The sequence below is a fragment of the Motacilla alba genome, chromosome 2 (genome assembly GCF_015832195.1).
Source record: "Motacilla alba alba isolate MOTALB_02 chromosome 2, Motacilla_alba_V1.0_pri, whole genome shotgun sequence".
NCBI classification, from domain to species: Eukaryota; Metazoa; Chordata; class Aves; order Passeriformes; family Motacillidae; genus Motacilla; species Motacilla alba.
Genome location: NC_052017.1, coordinates 26,755,644 through 26,776,319, shown reverse-complemented (window position 1 = coordinate 26,776,319; position 20,676 = coordinate 26,755,644). Strand labels below are relative to the sequence as shown.

General features: G+C 35.5%; 1 protein-coding gene across 3 annotated transcripts in view; it reads right to left on the bottom strand.

Annotated features, from left to right (window-relative positions):
• PHF14 (PHD finger protein 14) overlaps positions 1-20,676 on the bottom strand; it is a 158,525-nt gene that overhangs the window by 32,654 nt on the left and 105,195 nt on the right. For 2 of the 3 annotated variants that reach the window (XM_038130150.1, XM_038130149.1), the window contains exon 18: positions 578-691. The exons of the other annotated variant lie outside the window; for it this stretch is intronic. In XM_038130150.1, the coding sequence (XP_037986078.1) occupies positions 578-691 (114 nt within the window). The remainder of the gene's footprint in view (positions 1-577; positions 692-20,676) is intronic. 3 annotated transcript variants of the gene reach the window in all.

The following is a 20,676-nucleotide window of genomic DNA, read 5'->3' as shown; positions in this document are numbered from 1 at the left end:
TGAACTTACGACCATACTACATCACTTTTTGAAACCAAGGGAACAAAGAAAGGCCTAATCTCAGAAAGAGTCTTTCCTTCACACAAGCCAGAATTTTTTTTTTTAGAAAAAAATAGCAAACTCAGAAAGAGTCTTTCCTTCACAACAAGCCAGAAGTAAGACATATTGAAATTTTGTGAAAGATGATAAAAGTTTGTATCTACCTACATACCTATGTACAGATTCTATTTCTGACTCTTCATTGTAATGAAGTTTATTTAGCCAGAATCTAACAGGGCTCCTGTTACTGTCATGGCATGACAGATAGGAACAATAATAAAAAAGTCCTAATTACTGACAGTAAGAAACAGTTTTTAAAAAGTAGCATATCTTATGGAATATACTTGTAGGTACCATTAATAATAGTCCTGAGTTTTACCTTGGTCTTGCATGCTGTTTATATGGGAGTATAAGACTGAGCTCTTATCTTTAAAAAGTCTCTGTTATTAGTAGCACAACAGTAGGCATGAAAAACAGAGGCAAATGTGTATTCCCCAACAGTTAATCTTGGAAAAAAAACAGACACAGAATGTCCTACCTCTTCTGGACGTTTCTGTGCCACCGATATCAGCTCTTCAGAGCTACTTCTTGAGGTAGAGGGTACCACGTTACCTGGGGCCTCTGAGACCACCTCATTTGACGGCTCGGAGTCCTGAGGGCAACAGACACAAACAGACCCCTCAGCAGCGTGTTGATGTGGCACGCCAAAAAAATGAGACTTTCCAGAGGAACTGTGCTTTAAGCACAGAGAGAGAAATAAAAAAAACTTGAGGTCTGAAACTCTACTCTTTTTATTCTGGGCAGCTTCTTTTCTCTGAGTCAAAAACATCTGTCATATATTTTCTCTTGAAATAATAATATTTTCTTCATTAGAGCAGTTTAAGACTTATTAAGTAGTTACAGCATTTCAGAATTGCAAAGTTCTGAATAAGCATGGTTTTTTACCCATACCTACCCCTGCTCCTGAACTGCAAGGAAGGGAATATTACATTTTGTTCACTTATGCCAGATGGATGCTTCTGCAAAACAGCAGGAGCCATGCTAGAAATATCCCAAACAAATGTATTTTACCAATCATTGCAAATCAACATAGCACACAATCTGGTAAAGTTAAAGTTAGTAGAGTTTGCTGTATTTTAGTAAATTTAATGTTACAGTAAAGTTAATAAAAATTCTTAAGTAATTTATATTCTATTTCCAAATTGCCTTGATTCTGCCACGCAACATGACTAAATCATTCAAAATAAAAACCACTCTAATACTTTCACTGCTTCACACAGAGGTTTTGATAACAGCATAGATTGAGACATTTTAATGCAGAGAAAAAATTCATTAGTCAGTACAATCTCTACTGTGCTTGTCGTAAGACTCATTTACAGAAGGTATTCTAGATGTCATCACTTAGCAAGCAGAGTATGTGCTTTTGATATATCACTTTCTTTCTACATTCACTAATTGCAAGGAAATCAAGATTATGCTTTTGGAAACTGCAAGCTGCAGAACTCATTATTAAGTTTTCAAACATAACAACCTGTAAGATGTAAATTAAAATTTCATAATGATAATATTCAGCAATTGCAGTTTAGCCCATTGCATGGAAAAGGAAAAAATGAGCACTGGTCCAACAACCATTACTGAATCACACAGAGAATCACATCTGGTGAGACCAGATACTGTAAAAGAATTAACACATGGAGGGAGTTCCCAAAGACTATAAGGTAGAAAAAATACTTCTGTGCTAAAATACTTCTAATAAAGATTTTTTACACCTTTCTCATTGCATCACCTCTCTGCGACTTTGAAAAAGGATGCTCTGGGCCATTTTGTGATGTGACACTTTAAAATTCAGGTTTGGTATGAGGAAGATATTTTAGGAAAATAACAGCTTTCGTTAAAAAACTGCTTTTAGTGAAGACTAAAGAATACCATCAATTAAAATGTTAACAGTAAAGTCCAACTGCCATTGCACTGAACTGTTTTATGGGCATAATGCTGGATCTGTGGAACAAGAGAAAAAATGAGATATCTTGGAAGAATATCAGCCTAACAGAGGGAGCTGCAAGAAGAAACATCTCTAGCATTCTGATAATAAAAGTCTAAGTTTCCCCATGCTATGTATGCCATCAAAAGGAAATTTACATCATATTCATCCTGACAACTCACTGGTTTCCCTGGACTTGTACAGGCAAACATCTTCTTTCTCAAAGGCCACCTCAGTTTGGTCCCAGTCAACTATGATGATAAGGATATTTTCTCTTGTTTACTCAATTAGCCATGAGCTCACTCTGAGTATAGAACAATACTGTTTTCTCCTTGAGAAAATTAAATCAATGCCATTTATCAGCTCAATATGTTTCCAGGAGCTCTTCTGCGCTTCTTACAAAAACAAAAGTAACAAACACATCTGCCGGAAGAAAATTATACACTTGTCTGAATCCGTTGGTTCAGTGATTTTTCTCCTTGAATTCTGCTTGTATTTTGTACCTGAACAAGGTTTTGTTATGCTGCTGTTGCCTGTGGCCAGATAATGGTGGCAACCATTTTCAGTTACTTGCTTTTTTAAAGTAATAGACAGCGTTTTTCAAAAATTATCTGAGCAACTGCAATTTGGTAAGCTTACATTCATTCCTTTGTCTCAACAGGTCCATGGATTCTTTTTTTATCAAATCTTGAGCATCTTCTTCTCCAGCAGCTTGGCCATCCTTCCCCTAAGAACCAGCTGGCTAATTTAATACTGTTATTTTTAGAAAGATGGATGGAAACCTAATTTACTTTATTATTCAGAAACGAATCCAAGCAAATATGCCTCCCTTCCCAATTGCTCTGGTTTTATTATCTCTTTTCACATTGTTAGTTGGTCAGAGCATGGTGCTAACAATGCCAGGGTCCTGCGTTTGATCCCAGTATGGGCCATTCACCTAAAGAGCTGAACTTGATAATCCTTGTGGGTCCCTTCCAATCCAGACTATTCTGCAATCTAAATATGCAACACAGGCAATCTCTGTTGTTCTGAACTAGTTTGACAACATATGAAATACAGCTTTCAGAAAGAGACATATTCAGTAAGGGGAATGAGATCCTTTCATGGATGGTTATCACAATAAAAATGCTGCAAGGTGCAAATGAGAACTTTCACAGAGCTGTTCCCAGGTGTGTTATGAATATGTGGCCAAGTGAGCAACAATTTTGGTTAGAAATCCTGGTACTTGTATTCTGGCAAGTAAAACAACCTGAAAGAGTATTAGCAGCATCTACACTTGGAAAGGCAAAAAACCACTACCATTGACCTGAATCAATATTTTTACCAAAGAAGTGTTACAAGGAAAAATATATGCCAAAAATAATTAAAATTTACTGTCCTAAAGTCACTTTATTATTTTTTCAAGGTCCTGCATGATGAAAACAATGACAATGGCCTTTTCAATGATCTGTCAGCCTCAGCTGTAGCAGTAATGGACGTGGTGGTTTATGGACATATAATTACAGTAACTATTTTGATACATGTCTTTTCTGGTGCTTAAGCCCTTCCCACTTCATTAAGTCATTATTGTATTTTCTAAACTACACAGGAAAAATCACAAATCTGCATTTTCAAGTCAGATGGATCAATACATAGCTTTATAATGGATCACACTATTTAGTTATATTAATTAATAAATTATGGGGGAAAGACACAAAATGGTACTTCCAGCTTCCTTAAAATGTAGAAATACCTTGTGAAAATATAAGTACATTATAAAAAAATAAATTCCAAATTCTCAGTAAAAAATGCAGATTTTGATCAAAGCTCCTCAGAACATGAACCTTCTTGAAGAGGAAATGAAATGAAATGTGCAGACATTTTGCTATGTTTATGCAAGAAAGATATCCCTGCTTTTAACTATGGCTTTTTTCCTGTGACCTAAATGTTCATGCAGTCTAAGATACCTCAACTGCATAGGCTTGATCAATCTCCTTTCTGAAAAAAATCATCCTTTAATTATATGTTTATACAAATACATAACAGTCAGATATTCTAGTCCTGGGATGGAATCTGCTTACTAGTTTTTGCAGTATTCAGTTCTCTTCTTCCCTTCACTCCAATCGGTGTACTTACTCTTTGCATCTATCATACAGGAGCACACACTGTGCCTTCAGTTTTGTGCTTTTCTGTGCAAAGGAACACTGACACAGTGTGCTGAAAAATCAATAATGCATACAGAACAGATGTGGATTTCATCTGCAAGCCACATGAAAGTGATAGATTTCAAAGGGAGATGTTTATGTTTTATGCTATGCTGATGTTATGACTTAATTTAAGAATTTCACTATTCTCACATTTTGCTTTTCAAAAACCAGACCTTTAATTCCAGATTGAGACACATATACAGGTATGCATAGTATATGTAAATAGGATACACATATGTATATACAGACATGTGTAGTCTGTATAAACTTATATAGGCAAAGCACACAGTGAACGCCATGGTAGCAAAATGCTGTATTTACCAATCCATGCTACTGTCAGCACAGATACTGACTTAACAAAATAGAAACCCAACATTGCTTCTTATTTTAAAGAAAAACCAATGTATATTTTTATATTTTTAAACTATGCATAAAATACTTTTCTAAAAAGCTCAAGAACTTCCATTTGAAACATGATGATGGAAAAATAGTGTCTTACAACAGTGTTCACACCAGCCTAACAGCCACTACCTTTTCTGCTATTGCTTCTTTAGAATAAAACTAGAATAGGGTTGAAACAAATCCTTTATAGATGTTTTCAAGCTGACAGGTTTGAATATATTATGTTAACTCTGCATCGTTTTTCATATATCATCCTTTACCTTGGTCCAGTTGAGAATTACACAAGTCATAAATTAGCTTTAAACAAGTTCTGAATCAGCCTGGAACTAGTTTTCAAATTAAAGAGCCGTCAGTATATTACATCGTACTGTCATTTTATTACCCCAATCAATTCTGTGTGGCCTGAGGTAGAAAGAAAATGGATGCTGTCTTCATTTGCAAAGGGTTTATCTCTTACACCAGGCTGTGAAAACATGACTGCAGTAATGAATTGGACGCCAAAGTTACTAACAAAGACTTCTAACAGTAACAAAGTAGAAATACTTGTCCCCTTTAGACTCACAGAAGTGAGGGGGAAAAAAAGGCCTTTCTGAAACATGAAGACAGCTTCTTACAGTTGAAGCACTATGGGATGAAATTAGCACATTTTTATTGAAGTGCTAAAGTGCTCACAGAGTGTCATTTCCAGCGCTGCACACAAAAAGCCTTCCTGGGTCAGACACACAGTGCCTCTCCAGCCCAGACCGCGGAACATCACTCAAGCAGCTGAGCAACCACTCCGATTCTTCGTATTCTTACACCCCAGGGGCATACTTTGAAAGTATTCTCAACATCTTAGCCAGAATTTCAGAAGATCTGCTACAGACAAGATTTCTGTAGCTCTCCACAGTTCACAGGTGGCCAAACCAAATCCCCAGGGAGAAACGCAGAGTTTATCTCAATCTACTCACATGCAAGATCAATCACTTTGCTGTTCCTCAGATTTTACTCTGTGTTAGTTAATGAAGCAAGAATATGGGCTTTAAACTTTTAAGTCATGCTCCACAGTTGTAAAATTTCCCTTTGTCTTTTATTATGCCTTTGTCATTCTCTTCATGGTGCTTTTATTCAACATCTGACAATATCCTCTCTTTTCTGCCCTCTCCAAAGATAGGAAATTACAAATGCAACCTCTAACATTCATGTGCTAACCTCCTGTGCTGCCAGTCACAGAGGCAACACTGCTGTTATGTCCTTGGCTATTTTCTCTCTCTGGAGAAGGGGATGATGACTTCTATGTTTATACACTGTTAATACAACAAGGTCTCTTTCTCAGCTCACTGTGAAACCACCTCAGTTCAAGCAATAAAACTTAAGCTGTCTCTAAAACCTCTGCCATCTTTAAGAAACAGAAACAAAACAAAAACCTTTTATAATTATCTGTTTTCTAAATATAGAAATTAAATTACATTCTTTAGCCTCACACTAATTTTGCTTTTTTTCTTCAAGGTCCTTTTGCAATATGACGGAATTAATAAGGGTAAAAGTTTCCAATAAATACCTACCTGCTCCAATTTATTATCCCTTTATCTTCCAATAAACTACACCACTGACAAAGTATACTTGCATATTTGAAATCTACCCAGCTTTCCAAGTGCAAAAGGTGAATACCCACCTTAACTTTTGTTTTAAAATAAACATGCTACTAGTGTTTTACTAGAAGTGTTAGTGTTTTACTAGAAGTGTTTGATTAAACTGTGAAAGGAAACAGGGTCATCTGTATTCTCTGGATGCCTTCTTCAAATAGAAAAAGAAAATTACATATATTTAAAGCTAGAAAGAGCATTTTCAAAATGTTATTCATATCTATTCTTCTAACTTTATCACATGCAAATAGAAACAGAAAACAGAAGAACATTTTACTGTTTGAAGGTATTATCATTCACTGACCTCTGGAACCTGAATTAGTTTCCCCTTTTTAGCTCACATATTTTCTACATTTCCATTACTCAGTGTACTAATCCTACCTCTTGTGGGACTGAATTCTCCACCTTCTCATTCAAAGTCTCCTGGATTATTGTATTTCCTTTTTACTTTCTCACCATTCACTATTTCCCAACATTCAAAAGTTATTCTTTTAGCTACACTTTCAATAGCTGCCTTCTCTGACCCCAGAAGTCTTTGAACTGTATTTAAAATTATCTTTTAAAATGCTGTAATTAATAAAACCACATTTGAATACAAAAAAGGGAATTAAACTTCTAATTATAGCCACTCAAAACACTAAACTCCTCCTGTGTGTATAAAATAAGAAATACAACTTCTCTGTTATTTCATGGATTATGAGTATTGACCACAGACATAGTACGGCTTAAACTATTGCCAAAAATTTCTATATGATCATGTAAATCATCACCAGGAATTTTTAGAATTTCTTCACTAAAGGGAAAAACCCAATATCTATCTTTTTGTGTGTGTGTGTGTGTGTTAAATGTCCTATGTCTTGTATAATTTGTAATTATCTGGTGCACCAGAGCAACAGATTTTATACGAATATCCTTTTGCAGGATATTAATATACTGGCAAGACTGCTGTACTATGCTATTATCAGTGCATGTAAGAGGAATTCAGTACTTTCTCCCTTTCTTTGTCCACACCTCTTCCTTCCTGTATTGTTCTGCTATATTTTTTGTATTGTGAATTAGGTTACAGACAGATACTATAGCCTAAAAGTTATTTTTGTCCTTATTTTATACTTGATGGAGTTTATAGGTGTTACTTTATTCAGTTCAAAAAGCTTTTTATCACTGTGCACACATAATTTATTACAGCTGGATCGGGATATTTCATTTTCCCTGTGCCTGTTTGGTACAGCTCTGATCTCTCCAATCTTTTTTTCCACCATCCAAAAAAAAAAGCTCGCAAACCCAAACCCCAGGAGTTGCAAAATAAATTCTCGAGCACAGCCCAAGCATCTAGAGCCACAGTAAACATGGACTCTGATTTTGCTGCTGTTGTCTCTCACACAGGTGATGTGCAGCTCACACACCATAGTTGTACGTAATATTAATCTGGTACAGGTTTACTGAGGTTTTACTCTGGGTACATACTTACTGTGTAGATGTATGTATGTTAGATAGTATTGCAATTACTGACTTTGGCATACTTACAAAATTACAAGGGCATTTTACACCCAACATTTAAAACAAGACTTTCTAAACAATAGATGTACAAGGTCACCTGATATCACTCCTGGAGAGCAGTGCTGCAGCTACAGTAACTCCACTAGTAAGGCCACATTTGGAGTTGCAGTTGTCTCCTTCCTTAAGCAAAGTTTTATTCCTTCAGAAATGATCAGGGGCAGATCATAGCATCCATTCATATAGCCTCTCTAGAAGAAAGTTTTACCCAGCTGTATTTCTTTTCAAGCCATGCTTAAAATGCTCCAAACTTTCTGTGCTTCTGGATTACTGAGGCAGTGACAACTTGGGAGTAAGGTACAGAAGAAAACTTACTTTCATCTCTTAGGGTCAAGCTGTGCATTTGCACTATTTATGGTCAGAATAGTTTGCTTCAGTCTACTTCAGCAGCTTGGAAGAAAGCATACACAAAATTTTCTCACAATATTTGGCTAATTCTTAACTTGAATGAGAAGATTGAACACTTGAGAAGATCTCTGCTCCAAAAAGCAGCTGCTTTATTCTAACAAAAATAGAATGTAGCTCAAAAAAGGCTTTCTTTCAAGCACACAATCTTCAGATATTATGCATCAGCATGCAGAGTATGTCTGTCAGATGTTGGAACAAAGCTTTAAATTGTACCATCTAACTTAATTCTCAAGACAGGGTCAGCACATTCATAGGGTTGTGGGGTTTTTTTTCATCTTTGAGAAGTCCTTTAAGTAATATTTATTTAGCTCCTTACATCTTCATCAGAACTGATTCTTGCTTTTCAACTCCTTGAAGTCCAGATTTTCCCAACATAATGCAAAACAGGGTTATATTAAAATGTGTGATCGCCAAAAGAATCATAAAATTGTCAAAGGCTACTTTTTAAATCAAGACTTGTTTTCATCTCTCCCCACTTCCAGAATTTTCTTCCAGTAGCAAGATGAAATAGAAAAATAAAGGGAACAGAATAAAAATAGATAGAAAATAAAGGGATTGCTCAGTACATCCTTTTTTGCAGTTTAAGTTTATTACATAAGTTTTATAGCTCCCTAAATTAACTTCACAGGGGACCCACCTGTTTTTTTCAGATGTTTTCTATAAGCACTCTACCCTTCTCCAGGGGAAAGCTCTCAGCTCCAAATCTTCCCTTCCACTTTCCTGCAATCCTATTTCTTAATTCACCCCATTCTCCCCTGTAAGGGTTTCTGTGTATTTTCCAAGTGATATTTTCTCATTCTTATGAATATGTGTTTGCTTACAGCTCTCCTTTTATGCCAAGGGTGCTTCTTGTAGCCCCATTGATTTTGCCATCATGCTTTTCTCACTCCTGTTCTTCCTATCCCTCTCTCTTCTTAAAAAATGCCATAATTTTTTTTCAATTGATAAACCAGAAAAGCAAAACATTAATTCAAAGCTATAAAAACATTTTTAAAAGAATTAACAGTAGCTTTCTATAAAAAGCTTTCTATAAAAATGTTTCCTACACACTCCGAGATCTTTCTAATATCTGAATGTGCCAAATAAAAAAAGGATCCTTTACATCCTTTGAGAAGCTTCAAACAAATGTCAGCAACATTATTTTGTGGGTGCCCTTGATTTATTCATTCATGCTAGTCACTAGAATAATGAAAGAAAATTTCCATTTAACTTTATACTAGTAAACAGAGATACATAGTCTTATTAATTAAAGTAGCCAGCTAAAACACTAGGATATTTTATGTGGCACACTGAGCTGCACTGACAATGGGATGTTTACTAAAAAAGGGAATGAACAGCCCAGTTGACACAGTTTAAGACATGACATTAATCAGCCATCTTTTGCTGAGCTCATAGGAATTGAAAGGTTACAACTATTGCTGCAGCTTTAAAGTACTCCCATAAAAGCCTGGAAATTCCTCATTCCTCCCTAATTAAGAACACTGTAAATGATACATGGAATGATGAGGCTAAATTCACACAAAATGTCAACTTTACTGCCTCATTCCTAGAAGCATATTTATATTTTCCCTGTGGTGTTTTTTTTTTTTTTTTTTTTTCTGGAGATTACTCCTACCAGACAAAATTCTTTTTTTTTTCTCCTCTGTACTAGAAAACATACAGCAAGTCCCTTACTCTTAAATATGGTTTCTTATCACTGTAGATCAGATGCTTTCAGTTAAAAGGATACAGTACTTATACAAATGGACAAATGTTGAAATTTGATACTCTAGCAATATAGATCTGTGTATTAATTTTTAGGCTTTTGATCTTGAGACTACTAATACCAGATTGCCACAAATTATCTTATCAAATCAGGAATAAAACAACTCTTTTAATAGATGAAACTGAAACACATTCCTTCAATACCAGGAAACTGTGGTATGACAGGAGCAGCTCTTTAGAGCAAAGCAGTTGGTGTTGAGGACCAGCCAGATGCAGAACACATATTTCAAAGACACAGCTAGTTTGGTCATGAAGACAGCATGCCCATTAGCAGAAGGATTTTGCTTCCTTATCCAGAATACATACCAGGATTTAGTGCCCCTTGACTGATACTCACGTGGCACACTCCTGAAACCACTCCACAATATGAAAGAAAGCAGAGCCACTAGTGGCAACTGGGTGATTCTTTTCACAAATGCATTTCTGACCTTAACCAAAATAAATCCATCAGAATCAGCATATGAGAATGTAGGACCATTTAAGCCAGTAACAGAATTTTCCAAAACAACTGGGTATTTTAAATACCAGCTTTATTCAGAGTTCAGCAGCATTACCCTGGATCATCAACAGCCCCCATTCCTCCTCCTGAGATTCACTGGAAGCTCTCTGGGATTTAAGAACTGTCCCCACTTTTTTCCATTTTAATTTTTCCCAAATTAAAAGAGAAAACATAAGAGAGACAGACATATTTTATGCCTTATTTTCAGACAATGGTTTGACTGCTGCCCTGAATTAACTGGTGAACACATTCCATATCATAGGGAATATCTCAGCTCACTCTCCTCCTCCTCCTCCTAAGAGGGTTCAAAATAATATTCCCAAGGGAATGCCCAAACCATTTTACTGTTCTTTAGCTGAAGCAGCTTGTTTTGCATGGAGGGATGAGTCAGTGGGTAAAATTAATCACTGTCTATTAGCCAGCAGATCTATTGTCTTCTGACTATTTTACTATTTTTATTTAAAGGAGTTTTTCAGTCTCTGTTTATGCTACACCCAGAAAGCACATAAACAACAACAGGCCAGCAGCTCATTCAGTGAGAGAATTATTAACAGATTAATAGACCACAGCTCCCAAATCTCAATCTTTTTGTATTTTCTCATAATTACCTTTAAATGTTAATATTCTTACATGAGAACAAACATTTTAAAGACCTTCAAGAAGTTTCTTACCACCAGCAAGTTACAAAACAAAGTATTTAGAACATCACTTTGTTCTGCAATTCCTCTGTCTTGTGCAATGCATTTAACTAAACAAGCAGTGGAAATATGCAGTAGGAGAATGTGGTAGGGCAAATGCATATTCATGTGATACAAAATATGCTTGTAAATATTAGTACCTCATATGTATCCTTATTTATTGCATTGTACTGGTTACAGATTTAATATTCAGTATGTCAATGACTGTATCACTCTGCTGACACTCTTCTATTTCCAAAAATAAGTATGTGATGTGATTAACTCACTCGAAGTACACTTGTGGGTACCTTCCATAAATACGGAGTTATCTTGCTATTTTATCTTCTTTTTGACACTTATCTTTGGCTATTTATATCACATCTGAAAGGATACCATCTGCCCTTTCATCTTCATGAGAGTAGTAGCTAGAAAAAAATTTTATATCTATAGATTCCAAGGTTTTCCACATATAAGTTTTGGTAATGTTTGTCACAGCTGAAATATGCTTAAGACTTTTCAAACATGCACAAAGATGTTTCAAACCACTGAACCAGATAATAATTTTCAACAGTTACCAAAGCCACATTTACTAAAAAATCTAAGATAAACTTAATTGCTACTGGAATTTAACAATGCACTATACATTTTAAAGGTTTTGTGAAAATCTTTTCAAAAACCATCTTAAAATTCCATGTAATAGCCGTGCATTTTCTTGGTAGAACTGATTGTAATGCTCTTGCAGCTATATTCCCACACAAGCTATCTGCTGAGCCAATTTTAAGAGGATGGAACTTTTCTGCTACAGAATGCTAAAACCCAAGTGATGAGACACTCCTTTGCAGAGAAAGTGGCTGACACAGCACGAATTGGCAATATCCAGCTGTCTTCTGGGAAATGTGATTAAATGTGGCTACCACTAAGAGAATTTCTGTTTGAGAATGGCAACTGAATCTCACTTCCACTATCTAACACGATGACGAAAAGCAAATCTTGTCTGTACTAAAATTCATTACTTGCCTAGCAGTTCATAAAATGGCACTTTTTTGGTTTTTCTCCCCCACTTTTCTCTCCCCTCGTTCAATATGATTTGATTTTGCCCAGGCAGCATTAGCAATTTATACTGATGAGTGACACATTACTTAAAGTGACATATATGGCTACATTTCTTTGAAAGACTTGAAAATAAAATCAACCTTGAGAGTAAACATGAGCACTTAATTGGGTAACTATGATAATGTGTTCAAATCTTATACAGAGACTAACAATTAAAGATCTAATTCTTCTTCTGTCATATGATTACAGGTGATGTACTAAAATAATTTGCAGGGCAATATAGCTGGACTGATGAGGAATTAAAATATATAATTCTTCTTTAATTACATACCTTCTATTTCTATGTAAAACATAAGACAAGAAATATATTCCTAAGTTAAGAAATTTATCTCAGAAATCTGGAAGAAACAGAACAGCACTTTGCAACATTAGGGTGCAACAGGATGCCACCAGCCTCCAGACATACCTTTGCACATCAGGAGTCCCTGTTTATGTCATTGTTAAAGCACACACCTTGCAAGCTCCTGTTGACTACTTAATTCTTGATGAATATTCAAATGAAACAAGATTATACACAATGGAAATGTGGGGGTTTTTTTTAATACTGTTCTCCTGGAAGCCTATCTCATCTAACCCAAGAATTTAATCAAGACCCAAAAGGTTTAAAAATTCAGGTCAGTTACAAGCTTTTTATTTATACTTTTTTTTTTCCCCAGACATTACCAAATTCAACACATTCTACTAAGTATAGCAATCTAAATTTCCAAATTGATTATTAACTGAAAGTAGTGATGATCAATGACAATTTATTCCTAAATTTGTTTATGGCTCCACTATGAGCATGAAGTCCCTAATTATCAATACCCAAAGAGCTCCTTATTTTAGGAACTCTAGAAATAGGAAGAAAACTGGATTAACAAAGTAAATCTGAATGTACATCAGTGCTGTAAGCTATGATTCTTTGAAAGCTACCATGAAGCAACTGTGACACATACGTATGTTCCTTTTGTGACTTCACTTGAAAAGGAATGTAAGATGAAGCAAATTTACATTAAAAACAGTATTTTCTGTCTTTTATATTTCAATATAGCATCTTCAATATGCAAACTTCATTGTCACAATGCTTCTCAATATTGTATATATCTAGAAATCAGATTTCAAAAGCAAGAAAAAGCCTACAGTTCTGTACGGTGCAAGAAACCTTGTTTCTTTTGTCCTTCCTATACACTACTCCTCTTTCAACCTTCTCACATTCTTTGAGAATAAGCATAGGTACACACCAAAGAGGATGTATAAAATCTTCCTGTTGTGGTGTGCTGCTCAGAGCTCAAAAACTGCTTTTGTTTTTTTATTCTCTCATACTGCGTTAGCATAAAACCATATTTGGTGGCTTTATTTCAATCAAGACACTAGGTGATTTCTGGATTTTTCCCAACTGCAGTTAGCTCCCAGCAGACATTTCTTGCCACTCAGTACTACAGCAACAGGCCACGTAGGCTGTAATTTCATTTTGTCATGGCTTAGGAAGCATAAGTCACGATTCAGCAGCAGAGCTATTACCCAGATAAACCATAACTGTAAGCAGATTTTGTTAGAAGCATAACCTAAAGAAGGTACAGAGTAGCAGCAGCATTTCATGAAGAGAAAAAGCTGCCCATGAAGAGATTTTGCTTCCTTATCCACTACCTTAGAGTAAGTAATATTCGTTATACATAAACTAGAGCTTTAGTCATTTAAATATTAGATTGTGTATGTTTAGATTACATGCATTAAACATGTACAACCTCTATGCTGTTTATGATTTATTTCCAGTATTATATTAATCAGGTACCTCTTAAATGTTCCACTGGCAATTGGACTTGGTTGGGTGCGTATTTTAACCAAAGCAATAGTTTATTAACAAGTTTGTTTCTAATTTCAGTCATCCAGCTTTTTACTTCAGTAATGTATTTTTCATCACAACAAAGTAAAATGATCAAGACAACTTTTGAAAAGTAGGACTACCTCAGTAATAATTTGATTTGTGTGATACAAAGCCTCATAAAAATAAATTTGCTACATTTTTGTATTGTGTTTATGTGGCAAAGTTTTGGTAGCAGGGCGGGAAGCTGCAGGAGTGGCTTCTGTGAGAAGCTGCCAGAGGCTTCTCCTCCATCTGATGGAGCCAACGCCACCCAGCTTCAAGAGGGACCCACTGCTGGTCAAGACTGGGCCCACAAGCAACATGGACAGTGTACTCAAGGATAATGTACTTAAGAAGCAGGAAAAACCTGCACAACAGCACCTGGAGAAAGGAGTGAGTAAAACAGCTCTGCAGACACCAAAGTTAGTGCAGAACGAGGGGCAGGAGGTGCTCCAGGTGCCAGAGCTGGGTTCCCCTGCAGCCCATGCACAGCCCATGGCGAGGCAGCTGTGCCCCTGCAGCCCATGGAGCATCACAGGGATGCAGAGATCCACCTGCAGCCCACGGAGGAGCCCCACATCAGAGCAGGTGGACGCCCAAAGAAAGATGTGATCCTGTGGGAAGCCTGTGCTGGATCAGGCTCCTGGCAGCAGCTGTGTCCCCATGGAGAGAGGAACTCACTCTGGAGCAGATGTGCCGGCAGGACCTATGAACCCACTTGAGCAGTCTGATCCTGAACCACCCTGTGAAGAACTACTGCTCTCACACTAAGACAAAAAACATTGTGCAACGTTTCAGTTTTGGAAAAAACTGTATATGGCTGGGTCTTTTATGAAAAAGAGCAAATGAAGGTAAGCAGCAAGGGATTTCTTCCTTCTTCTGCGTAACAAAAAATAGGAGGAAGAAAATGAACTTGTAAACCAAAAAAATTTTGGACCAAGTTCCATTAAAATGGTTCTTTTCTTTTTCTTTTTTGTTTTTTTTTTTTGCAAAAAAGTATAATTTAAAACTGCAGTGCAAATTTAAATTTCAATTTTCTAAGAACATGCCACAGGGAAAAGAGACTCTTAGCAGGTTTATTTTAACGCTGGTTTTTTTGTCGAAGTTTAATGCAAAAAAAAAAAAATTCACTTTGCATTCCTAATTGGCAATTTATTTTTACATTACTTTTTTGATCTATCCCAGTGTTATCTTTCAGAATCAAAAATTTGGTTTTTCATTTGAAACAACAATAATACATTTTAAAAAATAGCCCTATATTCCAATTTCTTTATTCTTTAAACATCTGGCTGGTATAGTTGCACTATCATCTTTCAAAGAGAGACTTTTTCAGACAATGTTTTTTCATGCGAAAGACAATGCTATATTGTATTATTCACTTTCTGGTCCTTTTTTTTTTTTTAATACAGTTAAGCTGCACCCAAACAGTACAAGTACTAGAAGCCCATGATGAGGATCTGGCATCAGCACCAGGAAATATTTGAACTGGTAAAATTGATTTTGATGCAGAGAAGAATCAAAATACTAAAAGTAAGCATCTGCTCTACAAATACTTTCCAGTGCTTAACTTTTTTTTTTTTTTTTTTTTTTTTTTTTTTTTTTTTTTATTTATTTTTATTAAAACCTAAGCTTCCCACCTAGACTATGGGAATCCTTTGCCAACTAAGTGCATCTGAGTTTTTGGATTAATCTGGGGATTTACTACCAACTAACTTATTCACTATTCATAAATCAAGTCCCAACTTAAGTTAATTTCAAGGCTGATTATTTTTGGAACATTTTATGGTATAAATTATTCATTACATAGATGTATTATACCTGTTTGCCAGAAAATAACAGAGGTTGTGCCAACTCATGTTCTTCAAATATGATACCTGGGAAGCAAATATTAAAACACAATTGGCAACACTTCAGCCAGGTGAATACACTGCAATACAGTAAAATTTCACCCTTTTTTTTACCATCTTGGTACTGAAACCCTTTTCTGTGCTAAGTTCTTCAAACAGGGCATAAGTGGTGTAAGGACTAGTTAAATTTTCATATGGCCTTACAGATTTGGCTTATTTTCTCTTGCTCAATTTTAAGGAAATCACTCCAATGACAATGTTTTACTGCTCCTCACAAACCCAAGAAGACAACAATGACTTCAAAATAACCAAATATTATCCAGTTGCTATATTAAAAAAAATCTTTCTTTCTACGCCACACAAGAAACCAAAGTGCTAGTTAAACTCTCCTCAAGAAACTTTAAAATATACAAATAAACACAAAAATGTCTAACTCTATCATTCTTTATGACCATATCATAACATAGATCATAATATTCACACCTGTAGAAGACAAATACAGTTAGTGAATTCCACTATGTAATTTTTCTGTAAACTACCTTAAAATATTCCTAAGTTCTGGCTGAAAAATGTTGCATAGAAACTGAACGTTTTGTCCCATTATAATATGTTCTGCTTGAAGCAGCAAGCAGATTTATTAGGAGTATTCTTTTTATCATTTTTCAGCTGCAATGCTGGGTTCCATGATGGCAGTACATTTGCTTCCAAGTTTTGTCCTCAAAAGAAGGTGCAAAAATCTCTGTGATTTAAGGTGACGAAATGAGGGCCATCCTTTGTCAGAATATGTAACTGAAGCAAGTCTGAATTAATTTAAAAGACGTGTATGGATTTTATTTCGTAATTTTAAAAATGTATTTTAGATATAACAATGTAAAATTGTATTGCATTGAATGATAAAATAAGCACATATAAAACATATTTAGGGCAAGATTAAGTACTATATTACTATGGCATGCCAACCTCATCTGTTACATTCAAATAGGGTTTTCTTGTGTGTACATATACACTATCTCCCACTTCAGCTCAGAGAATTCAGCATTTTTACAGGAAGAGCCAAGGGATCCAAGTTGGGCAAGAGTAAACAAGGAGAAAAAATTACCAAACATTTCAAAATGTTAATTTTGTGTGGCATTCACAGCAGCTCTGAGGAGAGACAAAGACAAAATTCAATTTGTTGGCAACAACTCAACTACTTCAAACATAAGGTCAAACTTCTTTTCCCCAGTTCTGAAATCACTGCTTCAGTTCTCATGCCTTGCAAACCTTAAAGACAGACTTTCTCCTCAACCCAAATTAATCCCTTTTAGTGACCTCCAACAGCTAAATCAGAAAAGGCAGGGGTCTTAGGTAAGAAAATTAAATAATCATAGCATGAAGTAATTAAAGGCTGCAAAGTCACACATAGCCAAAAAAGCACTTAAAGCACTGCATGCCACCTCAGCTTCAGTATTTCCTAAATTTTTGGAGGTTAACATTAGGTCTTTGGGTTCATTGTTTTATTTTCAACACACTTGTGTGAGGAAATACTTCCCATGTTTGGAGAAAAGTCATAGTGAAAAAGATAAAATTCCATAAACCATAACGAGTTAGTCACCTGCACAATGCATGAGTAGAGCAGACACTTCTGCACTCCTCAGAACAGACTCCACAGACTTTCTTAATCACCAACTTTGTTTTTGATTAGAAAAAAATTCCATGGACTACAGGAATTGAATTGTGCACTTTTTCTTTTCATCTGATCAAATTTAAAGGTTTGAAATGCATTTCACATATTAAAAATTCTTTTAAATATAAAATATCATTTCAAACATTTAAAAATGTAATATTACAGTGTCCAAATACATTTGCATATTCACTGTGTGAAAGCCAAAGAAAAAATGCTTCCACCTGGCTAATAAGCAAAATCATCCAATATTTCTTTAGAACACAAAATGTGTACAAAAATATATTACTTGCCAGGGTTGGTGTGTTGCGTATTTGCAGTTCTAGAAAATATTTCCTGAGGGGTTTGGATGAGAATCCTGTGCTGACATGTATACTGACAATTTATTTCCACTGAAAAAATGCAATACAGTAAAGAAATGAAATAAAAGGAAACTAAACAGAAGTCTAGAGACGAGGCAGCTGATCCTGCAGCACTCAAATAATGACCTGACACATACACTCTGCAGTGTTATGCAAAATAGACTACATGCAAAGATGAGCAAACAGAAACTTAACTAGCATGGTCAGTGCAACCACCATGATAATATGTTTAAACTCCTTACTGCCTTGGTCCTTGCTAAAGTTTAAAATTGAAGGAGATACTTCAAACAGTATTTTTTCACTGGAAGGCAAGAGAAAGAAGCCCATATCTAATAATAGAAACCTCATAGTAAGACCTTATTGTACATAATTGAAAAAATGGTCAGGCCACATTTATTCCTACTAAATATTACTATGTCATTATATTGAATTATTTGGTTTACATTCTAATTATCTTTATTAAATTCAACTAAAACAAGTTGAAACAAGTATCTATATTAAGCCTGAATACCACTAACAAAAACTACCAGGAAAATCATGACTTATAGTGCTGTTTGGCAGTCCTGAAAGTGCACTGTAATCCCTTCGCAGGGTGAATGGACAGTGTTACAGAAATGGAAACCTTATAAGTTTATTTCAGCTTTCGTGTGATGTAACAAAATCTACAATGTTTTTGAGATGAGAGAGCTTGTCAGACCTTAGTAGTGAGCATCACCCATTCCAAAGAAGTGACAGCAAGTATTACCAGCAGAGAAGCTGTTGCCCTCATGCCCTACAGCAAAGTCACTGTCTGTCTATTATTTGACAGGCAGGGTAATATGGGAATATGCTACGCTGGTGGAAAAACTGACACAATTGCTGGAGAGTCCTGCAACTAGGATGAGCAAAATGGAAGTAGCATGTCCAATGTCTGTGCTAGATAACAATTTAAATCACATGCTTATTACTGCTAAATTACATGCCTTGTACTGCTGACATCTGCAAGTGCTTGGCAAAATCTGAAAATAAAATAGCGTTATTTGCTGTCAGCAGAAAGCAACTTTTCCTGAACATCTAAAATTGAATTTCATAATTAGAAGTAAAAACTACCAGCCATTATAAGCTCAGCACTATGACCTCTCTTGTCATTGAAACATTGTCATTTACCTATCAATTATTTTCAAGGCACTGTAGTGCTAATGAAGATATATTGTTGGGGAATTTTAAAACATGTATTGTAAGTGATTTAAACTGGACCAAAACAGATGAACAAATCAAAAGAATGAGAACTAAACAATAGTCTCCTTGGCCAAAGCAGAAAATTCAATCCCATTTTGCTGCTATACTAGTAACTTCCCTGTGACACATCAAAAATTGGATGTAGTGAGTGACTGAGAGACTGAAATCATCAGTAGCTCAGGCTTGCAATTCATCCACAGGTCAGAGAGAGCGCAGCAAATGACACAACTTTCTCTACACTTGTTCACTTCTGAGCTCCAAGCACACATTTGAGAGACCACCCTCTCTGAGGAGGGGTAGAAAAAGCCTTATTATATCAGCTCCTCCTGGCTGTGAATAATCACAGATTCACAATCCTAAAATTCACAATCCTAAAGCCATGTAGAACAAAGAATTTGAAAATTATGAAGTACAAGACAAAGTCCTAATCCTTTAAAAAACAGGTTCATATTATGGCTGAAAGGAGTTTAACTTAATACCATATTTTTTGAATTTATTACACTGCATAGTATAAAACAGAAAAAAGCTACCAAAAAGGGCTTTGGGGAACATATGGGGCAATACAGCTTTATCAGAGTAATTTCCCTGCGTAGCTTTCTAGAAAAGCTACATGAAAGTGACTAAACAAAACCACAAGGAGTCCCCATAAGACAATTTTTTTCAGTATCTTTCATATTCATTACATATTCACTCAAATGCAATTCCAATTGCCTGTACTTGAAAGTGCAAGAGACTTTATTTAGACTTACTCATTAAAAATCTTTATGAATGAAAATCAAATACAAGAACATTTTTAAAATTCGTAATAATCACTGATTAACACAAAATGTGTAATCATTCTACTGAAAAATTTTGTTTACTCTTTAAAACATTCCATTTTTCAACACATCTTAAAATTAACACACACCCTGCAAGAATTGAAGTCCATCATAATTAATTTACTCATAAAGTAGCTAAAACAATTGTACCTGATACACGGTGTACTAATATCCAGAAAAACACAACTAGAAATTACAAACCCTTGGATTTTTCTGTTTACTTGCGAGTGAAGAATACAAGAGACACAAGATTTTAATTCATGTTATCAGGACCCTGTTTTAGTTAAAGCAGGTGACAGAAATTCAATAACAGTTTTAATTCACTCTTGGAATGTCTCTTGCATGTAAGTGGTATTCAAGAAAGATTGCTTGATGTCCAAACTGTAGTGGACAGCTAATTTCCTGTGTCTGTCTCCCTATCTCCTTACAAAAGAACAATTTGATTAATCCCCTAGGGGGAGACTGAATAACATATTTTCGCAATTGGAAAGAGACACTAGCAAGCCAAAAATGATACTACTCCCTAAACGTTCTGTATGTGCCAATCTTAAAAGTGAATGCATGACAGAGTTTAAGTATCCAAGTGTGCTGACAAGTAACATATGAGAACGTCTCATCACAGCTGTGTCCCTGTGTATCCAAATACTGAGGCACTTACTAGGTAAAAGATTCTGTGA